General features: G+C 37.1%; 1 protein-coding gene across 1 annotated transcript in view; it reads right to left on the bottom strand.

The window, feature by feature from the left end:
- LOC104855266 (amine oxidase [flavin-containing] A) overlaps positions 1-20,969 on the bottom strand; it is a 75,522-nt gene that overhangs the window by 21,181 nt on the left and 33,372 nt on the right. The window contains exons 4-5 of the mRNA XM_010614077.3: positions 5,386-5,490; positions 4,150-4,241 (exon numbers count right to left, since the gene is read on the bottom strand). Coding sequence (XP_010612379.1) covers positions 4,150-4,241; positions 5,386-5,490 — 197 coding nt within the window. The remainder of the gene's footprint in view (positions 1-4,149; positions 4,242-5,385; positions 5,491-20,969) is intronic.

The following is a 20,969-nucleotide window of genomic DNA, read 5'->3' as shown; positions in this document are numbered from 1 at the left end:
TTCTATCTCCATTCTTCACCCAGTGGATCATTCCTAGAATATACCATTGTCTTACATCATCTATCCATCTTGCCTTCCTTTGCTGCTGTGGTTCACTCCAGAAATGTACTGCAATATAGGACATTCCAGTCAAAACATTCACCCACTCTTTCTTCCCCTAGCATATGTGGAACTTTCTAGAAGATACCTCTATCACACCCTCATCTATCTCATCCAGCCCCAATGGTCCTTTACCAGAAGACACTGACCCACTATTTACTATCCACCATCCAATTTCCCCTGCCACTGTAGGTCATTCCTGGAAGATACCATTCTGCTACACCTTTTTGTATCAACTTCTAGCTCCATGGATCACTCCTGGGAAGTGCATTTCACCATTCCTTATTCCTATCTTGACCTAGTACCTTCCTCCTCCCCCCAAATTATCCAAAATCTCCAGTACCTCTCCCCTTCCTTGTCTCCACCTCAGCCCCTGTAGCTCCCTCTTGGAATATACTGTTTTATCCTTACTATCCTGTCTCCCATCTCTCCCACACCCCTGTGGATCATTCTTGGAATATACCATTCTGCCACAGGATTCACTATTCCTATCTCTTCCCTGACACTGGCTCTTTCCTTAAGATATCAGATTTTCCCATGCCTGCTACTCTCCCTTCTGCATGCCTTTGATAGGACATGGTAGAACACATTATCCACCCTTATAACTTCCTTAATGTTTGTGTTCCTCACTCAGAACAACACTTTTGGAAGATACTACTGTTCCAAAACCAGACACTAATCCCACCACCTCTGCTTCAGTGTGACATTCCTGCAATATATCATCCTGCCCCAGTAACCATCCTTACTGATTTTCCAATACCTCTATTGTTCAATCAATAGGAAATATAATCCCTTGAATTTGTACTGTTTTACCTCTTTCCCCTAGTCATTACTGGTCATTTCTGGAAGATACCATTCTAGCAAAACCACTATCAATCCTCACTCTGTCTGCACCTGTGAATCCTTCCTTGAATATATCAGTCACATCCATACTTCCTGCTCCCATGTCCCTACCCAGCCCATATAGTGCATTTCTAGAAGATATTTCATCTTACATGATCCTCCTCATACTATCAACCTCTCAAAACTCCCACACTCCCCCCTCTCCCTATAAATCATTCTAGGAAGATATGCCAACAACATTCATTCTTCTTGTGCCCTCTACCCCTATAGGCCATGTCTGGAAGATACCATCCTACCTATAACATCTACCATTTCTTTTTCCCCTATACTGTCTAGTGGATCATTCCTGAAAGATACTACCCATCTCATCACAATCTATCTATCCTGCTTTCTCATGCATCTTGAATCTTTCCTGGAACATATCATCTGCATTCCCCCGTCTCCCCCAGCCAGTGCTGTGTATTCCTGGAAAATAGTATCATTCCCCACCATCCACCTTTCCCACCACTGCACTGTTCTTGTGGGTTATTCCTGGAAGACACCATCCACCCCTAATACATGCACTTTTCTTTTGTCCTTCTAGCCTTTCTGTGTCATTTCTGGAAAATACTAACCTGCCACAAAATCCACCTTTCCTGTACCATTGGGTCATTCTTGAAAGATACCACTCCCGACACCATTCATCTTGTCTGTCTCCGACACTGTCGCTCTTTTCTGGAAGATACCACCTCCCATCTATCCCTCTGTACCTCTCCTCAGTCTCTATGACTTATTCCTAGAAGATACTTCCCCCAATTTGCCCCCCATTCCTTTTTATTCCTAGTCCCTCTGGGTTATTTGTGTAAGATGTCATAACCCAGCACAATATACCTATACTGTCTCTCCCTGATACTGCTGTGCATCCCTGGAAGATACCATCTTGTTCATACCTGCCCTTACCTGAGTTCCTAAAGTTCCTGTCCACCCATCTCAAAAGATCCTACCTATCCCCTTTTCCCTACTATCCATTCTCTGTCTTACCTGTAGCCCCTGTGGCTCATTCCTGAAAGATATTATCTGCCCTTACAACTTCCCTGTGTCTTATCCTCAACTCAATAGATTATTCCTGGAAGATAAGGTTGTCCTAACACAATCTACCCTTTCTGTCTCCTCTTGCACCTGTGGGCCATTCCTGGAATATATTGCCCCTCCCCCAATATCCAAGCTTCTGTGTCTTCTCTCCAGACTCTGGATACATGCCTGGAAGACATTATCATTCATCTTCTACCCTTCACTTTCCCTATGCCTATGTGGGTCACTCCTGGGGATATCACCCTGCCATTCCATCTATTCTTTCTGGATAGAACCTAGATCATTTTTGGAAAATACCAGCCTATGATCAAATCCATCCTTCCTGTTTTCTGGACTCCACTCAGTGGATAATTCCTGAAAGGCAGACTCCCTCCAACAGCAGCCCTCCATCCTGCTCTGTAGGTCATTCCTAGAAGATATCATCCCCCTATATCATCTATCTTTCCCTATCTCCCCTCAGCTCCTTTGGGTCATTCTGGAATATACATCCTCACCTCTTTTACCTTTCCCTCTCTTCCCCAACCTACTATGGGTCATTTCTGGAAAAATAGCTTCCTGCCACACCATCTACCAATCCTGTCCTCTTTGCCCTTGTGGGTCACTTCAGGAAGATACCATCTACTCCACATCATTTACAATTCCTTTCTTTCACTTTATGGCTTTATGGCACTTTATGACTTTATGGGTCATTCCTGGAAATATCATACTATTACCACCCCACCACACACACCTATCATCCACCCTTCCCTGTCTCCTCTCAGCGTCTGTATCTCATTAATGGGTAATATTCTCCCATATCATCACCCCTATCTTATGGCTCATTCACAAAAAGTACTCTTCCCCAAGATATTCACCTGTCCCTGCTCCTCTTCATTCTTTTAGGACATTCCTAGAAGATAACATCCTACCTGATACCAAACTACCCTGCTATCTCTTGCCCTTTGGGTCATTCCTGGAAAAATTCATCCTCCAAACTGTCCATCCTTCCCTCTCTCTCCTTGCCCCTGTGCTCATTCTTAGTTGATGCACTGACTCCTTAGTTGCAGTTAAAGACTGTATCAAAGAATTCTTTTACCCTCAGACTGGGCAAGGTTCCTCTTGTTGCAGACACTCTCTCCTAGCATTGTGTAACTAACCATGCATACAATTTTAGCCTTGTTTGCTAGATTACTCCATGAGGGTAGAAATTTATCCTATCAAGTTGACTACCTTTCCTTAGTCAGTTCCTGGTATAGTACCTTCACATAGTAGGTTAAAATAAATACACATTAATAGGTACATAAATATTATATGTATTAGTAAATAAAATACATGCAAAATACATACAGTCCTGTGCTGAATAATGACGTTTTGCTCCATGATCTACCACTTATAAGATGGTAAGATTATATGGCCTAGTGATGTTATAGATATCTTAGTCTAAGTATACTCTAGGATGCTTATATAACCATGAAATCATTTAACAGTGCATTTCTCAGAAGGTATCATTATGAAATTATTAAGTTATGACTATACTAATGAACTAGAAATTACTAAACTAAAAACAGATTTGAATTAAAACTATTATATAGTTTATATTTTTCAGTAATATAGACTAGTTACTTCCTAGGATTCTATATTTGTACGGAGTTATTTTTTAAATGTCTTTGCAAACTACTTTTATAGGTGGTTTTATATAACATTAAAACCTAATTACTGGTTTTATTACGATCATATGATCCTTTCATTAAAAGAAGTTTTACTCCAGTACCTCACTTAGGTTTTGATTCATTTTCTTTTCAGGGATGCTCTGAAGTATCTAATGTGCCCACAAAGTTGCTACTGATTGAAAGATTATTAGAATTCCTCTTAATATTATTCCTATAGGTTATGAAGAAAATCACTTCATCTCCAGACAGGATAGAAAGGATCAGAAGGAAAGGTAGAAAGTAAATTTTAATTTGAGCATGCTGGCATAAGTATGTAATCCCAAAACTCTGGAAGACTGAGGCAGGAGGATCACATGTGCAACCCCAGCCTGGGCAACTCAGCTAGACCCTTCAAAAACGGGCTGAAGATGTAGCTCAGTGCAAAGGCTCTGGTCCTAATACTGGAGAAATAAAAAAGCAAAGGCCAATTTTGAATAACCAAGCATACTTTGTCCAGCAGATTTTATCGATGAGATCTTTCATGGTCATCTTGTCCCATTCCTGGGCATGTGGAGCATCCCAGGGTGCATCAGCTGGAATCTGCAAGGGAAGGAGGCACCACGCTCAGTTGCAATGACAATTTCTATCACCACTCACCAGAGAGACCTTTAAGAGAACCTTTGAAAACTAGTTTCTTAGATCCTGTTAGAATGTATGATTGGTTTAGAATTCTATGTAGAGGTGGGGCAGCTCTTTGGATTCCATACCTCAACACGATTGCCAAAGGAATAATAACAATCATAATTACATATGAAAATATGTATATATTTATATGTAATTATGAGTAAGATGATAATAATTATCAGTATCATTATCATTATTAAATGAAAGCTAATATTCACTTAAGGTCCCAGATTCAAGTTTAAGTTTAAGAGAATGATATTACAGAGTACAGCAGTACCTCGATTCACAAATTTAATTTGTTCTACAGTTTTGGAAAATATGGCCACATTTGTGTTTGTGTGAGAAAGATGGCCGTGCTCATATTTGTTACCCCATACAGTTTGCAAACAAAAACAAAATTTGGCCAAAAGCTTCTGTTTGCAAACCAAATTGTTCACAAACAAAAGCATACGTGAACCAAGGTACCACTGTATGAGATTAAGTATAAAACTTTGGGGCAGAAAGTCCTCTTTTACTACTTGAAGTGACATTACAGATGGACAAGATAACTGTAAGTAGACATACAGTGCTTCAAAAACTTAATTCTTTCTATGACTCTGGTTGCAAACTGAATTGGATTCGAACTGAATCAAATTCAATGGTTAGGTTCAATGCTGACCTCATTGGGAAATTTGATTCAGTTTTCATCTAATTTGATTTGTAACCAGAATCGTGGAGAGAATTAAGTTCGTGAACTGAGGTACCACTGTTTTTGACAAAAATGTATCATAGAAATGCTCAATGGCATACAACTGAAAGCTCATAGGTATTTTCATCAGCAAGGATAGGTCTGAATCCTGGTTCTATTGCTGTGTGGACTTGCATATGATATAAACTACTAGGTAGTCATTTTCTCCATTTGTCAGTGGAAATTCTACCAGGTCTGCAGAATTGTTGAGTGCACTGGAAATGATATATATCAATGTCCAGAGCAATATTCCCTGTACACATAGAAAGATAATAAATATTTGCTACTGTTATTTTCATAATAGGTTATGTGCAAACGGAACACATATTTTACCTCTTTTCCCATGTCATCCATTGTCCGCCACAGATTGTTATAATCCAAATATGCAAGAGGGTTCCATACAGGAGGAAATGCTCCCCGAAATGGATAACTTTTCCCCTGGAACATAAGAGCAAAGGGAATCAATTATAAAGTGTAATACCTAAAGTTAGGATAGCATTCTTAAAACACGAGAACCAACCAACTTAAGACAGTCATTTTCAAAGTAACAGGATCCTTCTATTGTATCAGAAGCACCAAACACTGGCATGTTTAACTTCATAAAACAAAAACTAGTGAACATGTAAAATCAGACAAATACCAATACAATTGTAATGGAGTCCTCAAGACCCCACTGTCACAGACATATCAAACAGATAAAGAATCAACAAATAAATATCAGAGTTGAAGCAAACCTTGGAAAAAATGGACTTAATAGATATCAACAGAGTATTTCATCCAACAACAGAACACATATTCTTTGCAGCAGCACATGGGATTTTCTCCAAAATAGACTATTTACTAGCCTATAAAGTGTGCTTAAGTAAATGTAAAAGAACCAAAATTATCCCGTGCATATTATCAGATCATAGTGCAATAAAACTAGAATCAAAGGCAAAAGACACCATAGAAACTATGCAATCACAGGGAAATTAAATTCAAGCCTCTTGAATAATCAATGGGTCTCAGAAAAAAATCACCTCCTAGAATCAAATAGAATTGTCAGTAAAACATACTGGAACTTATGGCATACAATGAAAGTAGTTCTAAGAGGAAAGTTTATAGCAATGAATGTCCACATCAGGAAAATAGAGCAATCTCAAATAAATAACCTAATGATGCATTTCAAGGTTACAGAAAAACAAGAATAATTCAAATCCAACGTAAGCATGAGAAAGAAAATTATGAAGATCAGAGAAGGAATAAATGAAATTGAGAAAAAAATACAAAGAATCAATGAATTGAATAGCTGTTTCTTTGAAAGAATAAACACAACAGACAAACCCTTAGCCAAACTTAGTAAAATAATGCAAGAAAAGGCTCAAGCCCATGAAACTAAAAGCAAAAAAAAGGTGAAATTACAATGGATCCTGCTGAAATCTAGAAGATCATTGGTAACCACTTTGAGAACCTAAACTCTAATAAAAAGAAAAATTCAGAAGAAATGGATAGATTCCTGGATACATGTAAACTATGGAAGCTGAACCAAGAAGATACAAAAAATCAACACTCAAAAATTAATAGCAATCCCATACACTAATAATAAACTTGCTGAGAGAAAAATTAGGGAAACAATACCTGTTACAATAGCATCAAGTTAAGTGAAATACTTTGGAATCAATCTAACCAGAAAAGTGAAAGACTGATACAATGAAATCTACAGTACTCTGAAAAAAGATTGAAGAAGGCATTAGAAAATGGAATAATATCTCCTGTTCCTGGATAGGCAAAACCAATATAGTCGAAATAGTTATACTTCCAAAACTATTATACAGATTTAATGTAATACCAATGAAAATATCAACAGTGTTCCTCACAGAACTGGAGAAAAGAATGCTAAAATTTATATGGAACCAGAAGAGACCTAGAACAGTAAAAGTAATCCTGGGCAACAAGGGCAAGACAGGAGGCATCACAATACCAAACTTCAAGTTATACTACAAAGCTATGATGATAAGAACAGCATAATATTGGCAAAAAAATACTTGTGGATCAATGGAACATAAGAGAGGATGCAGAAAAAACTCTAGGTAAACTCAGCCATGGTATCTTTAACAAAGGAGCCAAATACTTTCTTTCACTGGAGCCTCTTTAACAATTAGAGCTAGGAAAACTGGCCAACCACATGCCAAAGATTGAACTTAGACCTGTATCTCTCACCATGCACTAAACTAAAATCAGTATAAATGGATCAAAAATATAAATATTAGAACTGAAATATTTAATTTGCTGGAAAACAAAATTGGTGAAACTCTTGAAGACATAGGTATAGGAAAAGATTTTCTGAACAGAACCTTGGTTGTATAAGAAATAATAATAAGAACCATCAGATGGGATCATATCAAATTAAAAAGATTCTAGTTAGCAGAGAAGGAAACTACCAACAAGAGTAGACAACCGAGAGAAGGGGAAATTTTTTTGCCAGCCACTAATCAGAGGACTAATAGCTAGAATATATAAATAACTAAAAAAATTAGACCCCTCAAATTTAAAAACCAAATAAAAAATGGCCATCTGAATTGACAGACATGTCTTAGGTGAAGAAGTACATATGGCCATAAATACATGAAAAAATGTTCCGAATCACTGGCAACTTTAGAAATGCAAACTAAGAGAACACTAAAATTCTATCTCACTCGAGACAAAATGGCTATTTTCATGAAATCAAATAAAAACCAATGCTGGAGAGGCTTAGGGGAAAAAAGAACCATTCTTCATTGTTGATGGGAGTGCAAACTGATACAACCACAATAGAAGTTAAGTATGGAGATTCCTCAAAAAACTAAAAATAGAAATTCCATTCGACCCAGCTATTCCCCTTAATCTTCCTGAAATATTTAAAGGCATCATACAATAGTGATACAGGCATATCCATGTTTATAGCAGCACAATTTATTAATAGCTAAATCTTGGAAGCAGCCTAAATTTCCATCAACACATGAATAGACAAAGAAAATGTGGTATTTTTACACAATGGAGTGCTTCTTTGTCATAAAAGATAAGCTTGAGTAATTCATAGGGAAGTGGATTACCTTGAGACCATAATGTTAAGCGAAGTAAATCAGACACAGAAACCTACATATTGCATGGCTTCTCTTCTATTAGCACCCCATTATATAAATAAAGTGCAAAATAAAAGAGAATAGGAAATAGCAAGATGGATCTTTGGCATAAGGGAAGGGAATTAAGAGGTAGAGAGGGGAAGAGGAAATTAAAATTTAAAAAGGGGGTTTGTGAAGTGTTGTGTACATGCACCAAGTCCCTGTGAGGAATGCAATCATTATGTACTACAAATTATATATATATATATATATATATGAATGAAGAGGTATAAGGGTCCAAGGGATGTAGGGAGGGAAAAGGAAGGGGGCTAAAAGAGAATTAAGAAATGTCATGTGCATGCACCAACTCCTTACAATGAATATAATCAATATGTACAATAAAAAATATAAAGATAAATAAGTAAAGGTAACTCATCTAGTATCAGATACTGGGACCACAATATTCCCAGCTCCTCAGGGCCAGGCATTTAGCTCAGTGGTTTCACTGCCCGCCTCACAAGTGCAAGGACCTGAGTTCGATCCCCAGTACAATAAATAAACAAACAAACAAACAAACAATTCCCAGCTCCTCATAAGTGCAGGATAAAGACATAGAAATCTGTCTTCAGACCCCATATAAAACAGGAATAGTAAAGTGGAAGAACTCAGATCATTATTTAAAAGTCTATACAGGCTAAATAAAATCTGGCTAGACCACAGACTACAGCTAATATCAAGAATATTAGCAATGTGGAATAATACACATTCACCATTTTTGATTGTCCGGTATTCATTCTTTCGTAGTAATACCCTGGCTTCTTTTCAGGAAATCACCTCTACTCCTGTATGTGCAACTATGTAGGAAGGATGGTCTTAGATACAAGCTGCCATTACAGGTGATGGGTTAGAGTCCTCCCTCTTTTCTCCCACTTCCTGATAGAGCCAGCTGTGAGCCAGTAATCTGGCCTTGGTTAATCACACTTTCTGGCTCTGGTGACCATCACCCAAGTATAGAAGAAAGTGGAATGTAGGTTTTCTTACCTGAGAGCATCATGCTGAGGAGATGCTTCCTGCTACAAAGACCGTGGCTATTGTTGCTATCCCTAACTTATCAGAGCTCTCCTGCTCTCTGTTCATTCTGAAGCAATATTCTTAAGCTTCATATTGATTCTGTGAGCTCCCGCATTTCCTTTTAGAAAATTCTGTTAACCCAAGTTGATTTCTTTGGCTTGGTACCAAGATCTCTAACATGAAGATAACTCATCATTAGTAACCATTTACTTCACTTCATCAAGTGCCACATATTGCACTTAGCAAAAGCAAGGGTGAGTAGAGTGTGAACCCTTAGGAAAAGAAACCAGGACTAAACAGTTTCTAAAGTCTTATTTGCAAATTTAATTTCTTTTATAGTCAACCCTCTGTATCCTCATGTTCTGCATCTATAGATAAACTCAACTGCTGACCAAAAATATTTTTTATTCATCTGTACTGAACATGTACTGTTCTTTATTTGCTGTTTCTGTTCCCTAAACAATATGGTCTAACAACTATTTATATAGCATTTATATAGTCCTAGGTATTATAAACAATCTTGAGATTAAGTATGTGGAAGGATGTGCATAGGTTATATGAAAATACTATGCATTTTTTTAACTTTATGCACCTTAGGTCTTGGTTTCTACAGGGGCTCTTAGCTAGAGCCCCTGCTGTAGCTCTGCAGATACTGAAAGTCAATTATATTTAAAAAAATAAATGTCTTCTCAATATTTATAAAGTGAAAATATTTTCTAATAGTGCAAATTTGTGTAAGAATTTGATTTTTAATTGCATAAATATTTGTATGAAGTCTTAACTGCATGCACTGCACAAAATCAAAAGTTATTATTCAAAAAGGATCAAGAAAAACTTAACCATCAGGGCAGGGACACAAGACACAACAACATGTGGAGGCACATCCCAGCTCACAACAGAATAAGAATATATCACATTTCTTAAGTGACAAAGAAGTGAATTTCCTTTCCACACGGCAAATTAAAATAAACTTGGTAGATTATGTGATCTTATTTATCTGAAAATGCTATGTTGAAATGCTGCAATATAAATTTTTCACTCCAAATCCTTTATCATCATTGCCACCATCATCACTAACATTTATTGTGATTTTTCTCTATGCCTAGCATTGGCCGAAGCTCTTCATATGCACTATCTCATGCAGTGCTCCCTCCTCTAACCTGTAAAGGTAAGTGCTATTAATATTTCCATCTTATAAATAAGGAAGCTAAAAAGTCCAGTGACAGCAGCTAGTAAACAGTAGAAGGGAAATTTTCTGCTCACAAAGCCTTTGCTAATAAAACACTTTCCTTCTATATGGTTGATGAACTATAGAGATGTTTGTTCTAAAGACATCTGAAACTTTCCCACTAAAAGAAAGAGAACCCTGAAATGTAGAACTTATAAATCTTTCACATGCATCTTTTCTGTTTTTACGGAGTAAAAAATAGAGAAGAAGAAGTCCCAGGGGTATAAAAATCATTGTTGAGGAAATATGGTCAACTTTAGAAAATGCTTTTACACAGAACCCAAAAATAGCTATGAAGAAGAGAGGCTGGGGTTAAGTAATAGTTTGAAAAGCCTTCAGAACAGCTGGTTCTTATTATACTTCTTTTCTAAACTGAAATCTAAAATAACTTAAAATTTCTTCTGTAAAATGCATTTATTGTCAAGAACAGTTTCAACTTAAAATATTCTCCATCTGGGGAACAGTAAGTGTCATAAGTACAATTCAATAAAATGTGTTCTATACTTCTAATGAAGTTCTTCACAGAATGATGCCAAGTTGAGTGCTACACAAGGTCTTAAGGACCCTTTGATCTGTGAACTTTGTATATTTGTTGTTGAAAGCAAAGGGTTCTGGGAGATTGAAGAATCTGGCCTGGCAATTTCCTAAGGAATGGGAGCCATGAAATATTTAAAAGGCCCTCTATAACCTAAGCCATTATCCTGTTGACAAATAATTATCCTGCTGATAAAGATTTCATTAGTTTCACCATCATCACTTCTGGCTTCTCTGTTCTCATTGCACAGAAAACCTAAACCTAGTAAAGAAATGTATGTATGTGGAGAACTGGCAACTACAGGATGCTTCTCCTTTCCCACAAGTGATTGGAAGGGCTTACTCCACAGCCTACGTGTAGACTGGATGACGTGAGACTACTTTTTCATGTGTAACTCACTAAAGTATTACTGTAGGAGGGCCTGAGAATGCTTCTTGGCTAAGAACTGAGAGCAAGGACCCTCTCAGTCTTCTAAACATGATTCGATAGTTTCTCACCATGGTGTAAGCAGTTTCTCAATCCTAAAGCACTTTTCAGCAAGCAATTCCTTCCTTACCTAAATGTGCAAAGCAGGAGCTCTGGGAATAGTACTTCCAAATGAGTACTGCTCTTTAAAAATAAAAGGTAGGGCCGAGGATTTAGCTCAGTGGTGCTGCCACTTACCTTGCAAGTGCAAGGTCCCCAGTACCAATAAACAAACAAACAAATGGAAATAAAAAATCTAGAGTAACAGTGAAGTTCATTTTGTGCTCTGAAACCATTTTCTTTCCAAAATGGCCTTTTATCTCTGACTGACACAAAAGAAACTGTTGATGCTCAGTAGAACACAATCTCCCTTGAAATGTGCCTCAAAAATTTAAGTTTCTTTGAGAAAGTACATCACTAATCTAGCAATATTCATAATAACAGGAGGTTATTAACAAGAGATCAGAGGTTATGGCTCCTATGCTACACTTTATTGTTGGCTCTATAAGATAAGCAGAGTTTACGTAAGCAAGCAAATTTACTGATTAGCACATTGAAGAGTTTTACCTCCCCCTCCTTTTATATTTTAGTCAAGTAAAAAGAAGTGAGTGCTGTTATAGTATCACAGGTCATTAGGAAAGCTGCCAACTATCTTTGTTTAATCATCTTGGCAATAAACAAATTCTGGACTGCTTTAGGAATGTATCTGCCCAATCCATATGAATTCCTTCAGACCTGTTTAGTCCCATTGTTTTATAACAAATTCTGTAAGAAAAATATTCTGATGGTTTCTATATTTATAATTCTTTAAATAAAGAAATCGTTTAAGAAGAGACACATTAAATAATGTGGCAGTATTGTGCTATAAAAAGTAAAATAATTTTCTTCCCCTTTCCAAATGCAGGTAGTAGCCAAGCTCTCTTTAAACACAGATACATTCCATTCTACCTAGAAAAAGCCTTCATACTCTCCATGGAAACACTGAAAATATTTATGATTTTTGTCATTTTCTTTGCATTCTTTGTTACCATTATCTTTTTCTTCTTCTTTATATGTTAAGGATTAAATCCAGGGCCTTATGTGTGCTAAGAACACACTCTGTCACTGAACTACACAACTCCAGTCCAGCATTCTTTTTTTTTTTGTACTGGGGATCAAACTCAGGTCCCTGCACTTGCAGGGCAGGCAGTGGAACCACTGAGCTAAATCCCCGGCCCTTTACCATTTTTTTTTAGTCCTGCATTCTTTTAACACTCAAATGATATGTTTCCTTCATATTCTTTTATTTCCTAAATTCTGACCTGTATCCTCAAAAATCCAGTGGGTTCCTTTTCTCTAAGGGCACCAACGAGCTCCTTATAGCCAGATCTCAAAAGATGTGACTAATCTCTGTAAATCTTGGCTACATCTGATAGTACCTCATCTTACTGTACTGGTTCTCCTAAGTCTCCACCTAGTTCCCAAGATCCTCCCTTTTTGATCAATTGAATCCCCCAGGGTCTCTTCATCAGCCTTTCCTTTTCATTTGCCCACCCACTTCCCCAGAGAACTCATCCAGCGATGGTTTTGTTATTATATTTGCACAGTGTTATGGTTTCTATTTTAATGCCTCTGTTCCCTATTGTTTATGAATACCAAATTATTATCTGTTATCTCTCACACACCTTCAAGGGCTGTCAGCACATTCTTGCATGTTTGTTCATGACCAGACAATGCATTATATTCTCAGCCCCTGCCTGTGTCAAGGTTTGCACAGTGACCAGCTAACACAGTGGGCACCTAAGTTGTGCAGGCCCAGCTCTAGAAAAAGAAAATTACATTCAGTTATAAATGATGTTCTAGCATCAAGAATGAAGGTTTTTAAATAAATAATTATGGCATCTTTCTCAGGGATTTTAGTTGTATTGACAAATTTAAAACAAAACAATTAAAACAAAAACATTATTTGGGAGGCTTGTGAGTAGTTAAAGATCATTGGCAGAGGAAATGTTTTAGAAATATTTTTTTCTTTTTCACAAATGCCATTAACTCAGAAGAAGTAGGGAGTTACAAAAAATATGAAAATGTTACTCTGTGAGGATAAATGTCTAACAGCTTTATTAACAAATCACTCATATATCCTATAATTTATACAGTTAAAGTTATGGTGGAGTGGTTTTGGTATATTCACAGAATGTGCAACCATTACCCCAAGAAGAAATCTTTACTCATTAGTCATTTTCCCACACACCATGTTAAAGAATTTCCAAACTATTTTTCAAAGTGACTGAACTATTTTACACTTCCACCAACAGTGTAAGAAGGTCACAATGCCCCCCTCCATCCTCTGTAATACAATACTTTTTGTCTTTCTAATTATAGCTATTCCAGAGAGTGTAAAATGGCATCTCATTGTGGTCTTCAAGTGAAAAAAAATTTTTTTGAGAGAAAGAGGATTTCACTGTTGGCTAGGCTAGCTTCATATTCCTGGGCTCAAGCAATCTTCCTGAGTGGCTGTGACTGTAGGCATGAGCCAGGATCCAAATCCTCAATGTGGTTTTGACTTGGATTTCCATATTGACTGATGATGTTGATCATCTTCATATATGCTTATTGGTCATCTGCATATCTTCTTTGGGAGTGTCTATTCAAGTCCTTTACTTATTTTTTTAAACAAAAGAGGAATTTTAATAATATAGCTGGTGTTTTTTGCAAGCCAAATTGTTTATAGGCATTGGGTAGCAAACTAGAAAGTTCTTGTAGGACTCAAAAGAATGCAAAACACTGAGACAAGTGCACTACCAGTTTCTAAATCACATATTTTAAATAGCACAAGACCAAAACACCACCATACCACCATACCTTAATGACCTCCATTCTGCCCCATCCACTTTGAGTCTTTTTCTTGTAATAAAATAAAAAATTTTCATATACTTTTATGGCAGCATTTATCATAAACTCGCTTGTCCTATGGCTAACTATCTTCACTTGAACAAATGAAAAGCAGAACAAGCTCATATTATTACCACCAACATCTAGCAGGACACCTGATAGAAAATATCAGTCCCATAAATGCTGGCCTGGATCTAACTGACGGTGAAGTTTCCTTAAAGTTTATTGCTATTTCAATCTTTTCAGCAGTTCTTCATCTGCTCCTTTACTCATTTTTTATTGAATTCTTTAGCATTTTACTATTGAGTTGTAAGAATTTTCTATATATTTCGATAAAAAATGATTTACCAACATTTTCTTCCTTTCTGTGAACTGGCTTTACAGTTTCTTGAGGGGATCTTAATGACAGAATATTTCTTTAAATGTTCGATAAAGTCCAAGATTTATTTTTTCTTTTGTTGCTTAGGCTTTTGGTGTCATCAAATAAATCATTGTCTAAATTGGATCAAAAAGATTTACTCCTATTTTTCTTTTAAGGCTTTTATAGTATTAACTCATATTTGTCTAAAATCTGTTTTAATTTTTGTGTGTAGTGTAAGGAGTAGGTACAACTTCACGCTTTTGTCTATAAACATGCAGTAGTCCAATAGCATTTATTGAGGGTTTTGTTTTGTTAATTTGTTTGTTTGTCATGCTAGGATCAAGCCTAGGGCCCTAGGGCCTCATGAATGCTAGGAAAGTGCTCTTCTGAGCTATATCCCAGGACCATTTGTTAAAAAGATCATTTTTCCTTACAAAATTGTCTTGCTCACACTGTCAAAAATCAATTGACCATGAATGTAAGGGTGTATTTCTGGATTCTCTATTCTGTTCCATATATATATTTATGCCAATACCACATTGTTTTGGTTACTGCAGCCACACAATAAATTTTGAAATAAAGAAGTGTGACTTCTTTAAATTTGTTCATAACTAGCATAGGCCCATACTTAAAACTGTAGTAGATGCTAATGATGCTCTGCCCCACATTCTACTTCTGAGTTCACCTGGAGCTGTGGTAGAATACTGTATTCCTAGACCTCTGTTAGCTGCCCACTTTAAGCAACTGAAACTTAGTATTTCTACTTATCTATCTGAGGGCTTTCTTCTGCCTAAGGGCTGGACAGTATGCAAACAGTAGGAATCTGACATTTACCAGGGGAACATCCGCCAATGGGGGACAAGGGTAAAACAGCTAATTCCCCATTCTTAGTGGGCCAATTCTATGGTACATCCCACAGTTTCCTAAGGGAGTCTCTAAGGGGATTGAATTTCAGTTGCCCAAAGATATAAAAACTTATTAATGTACTATTCCCTTCCTGGCAGTTAGTTTATTTGGGAACGGATTGTAGGTAAACTTTAGGGGTACAACCAATGCTCTCAGATTTGTTTGGTGGGTAAAACAAATGAAGGCACCAACTTATCTCTCCAGCTGCACTAGCTGGACAGCAGATGTGCTGCATGAAGTTCTGCCTTCGGGAGGTTATCTGTTTATGCTGACTAGGGGCCAGCCATAAGCAGTGCTGAAATTCAGTGGTCATTCACTTATATTTGGAAGCTATGGAAGGTACAGGTCCTTCTGAAAATTAGGCTTATGTTTTTATCTTCTACTAGAGGTCTGTCTGCCACATCACCCAATTTCACTGGCTCCGCTGGGTCAATGGGATAAATGGCAAAAGATCTCACACTGAAGCCTGGACCTGCTGTAGAGCCCTTTCTTGTGGTCGTGTTGCTTCTAACATCCAAAGAGGGTTCTTTTCCTCTGAGAAGAGAGTTAACATAAAGTAGGGTGGAAAATGGATATAAGGGAGCAGGTTAAAAGATGATAAAGACCCCTGTTGTCTTAAGTGACATGAGGATGAAAACTAAAAATTCACTTCATTTTGCTCTGAATCCATCATATTGGCAGTCTAAATTCTACTCTCATTTATGGAATTATTATTTTTCAGGACTTATCTTAACTTTAGAAAGACTCATACCCCATATCAGTATACTTTTAAGCATAATGCAGAGATTCAAGATGAACCAGGGGCTTTTGAAAACACTGTGCTCAGGTTCTAAATCTGGGGGCTGGTAATGTACTGCAGTATATTGTGATCCCTTGGCTATTTTGAATGCTAAACAATTTACAGAGATTTGAGGGAAAATATCTCTTATACCAAAATACACACAAGTTGATATTGGAATCTCCTGTGTCCAGTTCTTGAGTGGAACAGCTGACACATCAGAATATGGATGGACAGCCCATTTCAAGGAGGTTTTCTGTGGGGACCTGGAGTTTTAGGAAAGGTAGATTTAACTATTAACAGATTTGATCTAGAAAGTTTAATATCACTATAACTAGTGAGACCAAGGGGGGTCTGATCTTTGTAGAGTAGTAGTTTTTAATCAAGGGGGATTTTGCTTGCCATGGTATAATTGCAAATGTCTGCAAATACCTTTGTTTGTCACATATGGGTAGGGAATGCTTCCATATATCCTACAGTGCACAGGGAAGCCCCCTACAATGAATTATCCAGTCCCAAATATCAATGCCAAGAATGAAAACTCCTGCTTTAAGAGTGACATACAAATGCAAATAAAGTATATAAACTCTTTCGGGCTCCAAACTTTTCCATTTTCAGTACTGCTGTTTTTTTGGGTTTTGTTTTGTTTTGTTTTGTTTTGTTTTTGTTTTTGTTTTTGTTTTTGTTTTTTGTGGTACTGAGAACTAAATTCAAGGTCTTCAAACTAGGCTGAAAGCCCAGCCCTTTTTATTTATTTATTTATTTTTATTTTGATACAAAGTTTTGCTAAGTCACTGAATTGTCCAGGCTGGGCTTGTGATTATCCTGCCTCAGCCTCCAGCATTGTGAGAAATTAATTTACTTGTCCAAAAATTGGACCCCAGAGGCAGCAAAAGCAAGGCTTCAATCCATAATCTTTCAAGAGTGGTGCCCATACACATAGATAGGCACATCAGAGTTGAGAAGCTGTGTGCTTTTATTCCTAACTCACAAGAGTCCCTCCCCACATCTCCCATGGCCTAGGACCCAGGGTTCACAGTCCATCCTAAGCAATCTATCTCAGCCTATACCTGTTACCCCATAACCACAACCATTTCTTGTTTTGCCCCTTCCTTTCTCTGCATTTCTTTTTTTGTAGCTATTTACAGCCTTTTGGTTTCTTAGGATCATAATTCAGAGAAACTTTCGTTAGCGATTTTCTCTTACTCCAGTATCTTATCTCTGGTGTGAGTCTTTTTACTGTTTATATTTCCCTGGCCACTGTTTAACCCAGCTAATTCTGTGAGTAAGGGCTTATTAGAGTGATTAATGAAATATGGACTAATTAAAATATTTGTACCTCTTACACTGTTATTGCAGGTGTGTGTAAGAAGAACCTGTCTCAGAATCATTTTGAGTGCTTATTTAAATGAAAGGATAGGGACCCTGTCTTTAGACCTACTAAATCAGTGGTATGGAATCAGGGAATGTATACCTTTTCACAAATTCCAGGTCATTCTGATGTTCACTAAGGCTTGGTTATTACTACATTATAATGTTTGTATAAACTTTTTTCTCATTTATTCAGCTATACATATTGTCGAATTCTTTGAATGATGAAGTCAAACTGGCAAAAATACTTAACCTTATAACCCATTTCTTTTTATCTTTATGTTATTAAACTTCAAAAAGTACTAAAGGAAATGATCCTATTTGTAATGGTTATCAATTTCCTTCATTAATGTATATTTTCTTCTTTTAAAAACTTTACTGGTACATGGTTGCAGTACATAGATTACATTCCTCAGGGAAATTGATATACGGACATAATACACCTTAATTCTTTTTTTAACCCCCCTTTTTTTGCTTAGAGAGTCCGTCATGTTACTCTTCCTCTTTACATCCTTGATTTTACTATGCTTGCAATTCCATGTCCAATTTCTCTTGCTTTTCATTGTTGCCATGCAACATTATGTGATTATACATGATATGCATAGGGTAATAAATTTATGCAGCTTTGGATAAATTTAGTAAACTTAATATTATATGTCTTTGAAGATAATAAGAGGTCTACATTAGATATATATTCATATTTTTAATATATGTGCAGATGCAGGGAGTAGACACATTCATGTGTGCATGTGTAATTTGTTTAAACTCAGTTGGTTCCTGACAGAAACATGAATGGAGTTCATGACTTCATGCTGGTTCAGACGCCCCTGTACCCAATGCTCCTTCAGTCTCTACATCAGGAACATCAGACCAGCCATGGCTCTGAGATGAAGAGTTTCTAGGCCTAGACATCGTAGGTATAAGTGAATACTGACCTAAAATAGACATGGTCCCCACCTAGCTTCCTAGATCAGAAACCACTTCTGTTTCTGCTGAAAAAGAGCACCCTATTCATTGCCCCTGGTCCTCACCAGTCTTGAAACTTATGTGCACGCCTAACTTTCCTAATTAAGACTCAATGCACCTGAGGAGATGGAATACACTTATATCTCTTATATTGTTTTGTGAATAGCAGGCTTCCAAGAAATGTTTGTAAAATAAAGGAATAAAGGGAGGAATGGAATTCTTGCTTTTATAGCCCAAATAGTATCATATTTAGTTCCCCTAGGTCCCCAAAAGGGTCTAATCACTTTCTACACAAATCACCCCCACTTTTCTACCTCAGATAAGACATTGTGGTGAATGTCAACTTACCACTGATTTTTAATATCAGTTCCACAAACCTTTTCCAAAATGACCAGAATCAGTATTACCACCAAATTGACTAGAACTCACTATGTGTAAGATACTGAAGGGAACAAAAAAAGATGAAAGACTCAGTTCCCTAGGGTACCTAAATCTCTAAAATTATTTCTTACATTACCATTTCTCATTCTGATCTTTATAGATGTATATGAAAATGAATTGCATAGTAATAAATCTGAAAAATTTTGATTTATGATTAAAGTCTTTAAAGTCTTTAAAGCCAGACTTCATAGGACTCCTAATTTCCTAATGAGTGACTTGATTCTCAAAGACAGGGTTAGAAAATGGGGTCTTTCTAAAATTTACCTTACCACCAAACCCTCTCTCTTGCAAAACATTTTTTAAATTAATATTGTTTAGAAAACACTCAGGAAGTATTTCCCTAGGTATTCTTTCTTCACATTCTGGCTGGCACAGAGAGAAATGCAAGATAATACAGGAAAACATGATATGAAAGAAGAGTTTTATAACCAGAATAAATACATATTTATTATCCACATGCTATCCATGGGAAAACATTTTGCTTTGTATCCCTTCTGGACAAGAAGATACATGATCCCACCACACTGAGTTTAACAGGAGAAATGAAATTATGTTGCTTACACACCTAGTTAAATACGCAAGTTCTTCATGGTCTCCATGCTGAACCTGTGCCCTGGACCCTTCCCCCTTTGTCACTAGATAGTGGAGTGAAAAAATGTGACAGAAGGTAGAAATTACCAAGCGCAAAGCAGAGCATGCCAGCTAGGCTGTTAACTGAATTCACCCACATTATATATCCCAGTGACTGAGGCAGTGACCCTCTGCTGGGTCACTTCAGTGAAATCACTTCAGTCATAGCTCCAGGATCATGATGGCGGAGACAAGATGATGGTATGAAGTGGGAAGGAGAGAGGGTTAGGAGCCATCTGACTCTCAGTAAAATCTTCCTCACATTTGAAATTATTTTTAAAAATCTATTGATTGGGAAAAATCAGATACTCAGTACTGTACTGCTGGTGGATGTCCAAATAATTATGTGTATTAGCACCAGGTCTGTGCCTTGGGGTCTATTTTTATTACCTAAAATGTTGGTCAGCAAGTGTGAACCAGAGTGATATCCTCCCACTGTCTCTGAAGCCTACTAATTTTTTTCAGACATTTATCTGTGGGATATGGCTGTGGAAATTAGGCCACTGGGTACTTTGGCAAACACACAAAATTAAGTCTCAGATTGCAGTTAGTTCACTGTGTATCATTTGAGTCGGACAAATTACAAGAGAGCTATGAGAATGAAAGGAAATGGATGAGTTCACCAGCTGTTTGTTTGAAAAACTTGACATGAGAAAAGTCTTCTAAAATGAAGAGGACTCAGTTCCAGTCTTTAGGATCAAACCATTCATTAAACTGAATGATAATTAACACTCAACTTTTATGTGATTCAAATAAGAACTTTCTTCTAGTTGTATGAAAACTAAATACAAAGCAAATAAATACATAAATAAATAGAAATTCTATGAAAACAGAACATCCAGGAGTTAGGTTATCCTGGAGACTGGGTGTATAACATTTCAGTCCATTTACCAGGCTCTTTTGGCCATTAACCTAAATGCTAAGACCCCACATGAGGAGGTGACCACAAAGTTCCACAGTTTGTGTGTGAGAGAAAGTCTATGTGTTAGACCTACTCCCCCGCTTTCTCTGATGCCAGAGAAGGCTAGTCCAAGGCACAAGGGTGACTCTAGAACCACTACTCAGTGATTATCAGAAACAATTCTTGTAGTAAATTATCCCCTTTTAAAAGTGAATGGAAGTGGGCTGGGGATTTAGATCAGCGGTTCGGAGGCCTGCCTTGCAAGCGCTAGGACCCGAGTTCAATTCCCGGTACCAAAAAAAAAAAAAAAAAA

This window comes from Fukomys damarensis, unplaced genomic scaffold (assembly GCF_012274545.1).
Source record: "Fukomys damarensis isolate Sample0158 unplaced genomic scaffold, DMR_v1.0_HiC HiC_scaffold_39, whole genome shotgun sequence".
Lineage (NCBI taxonomy): Eukaryota > Metazoa > Chordata > Mammalia > Rodentia > Bathyergidae > Fukomys > Fukomys damarensis.
The sequence above is the reverse complement of the archived record's forward strand: the minus strand, read 5'-3'. Positions and strand labels throughout refer to the sequence as shown.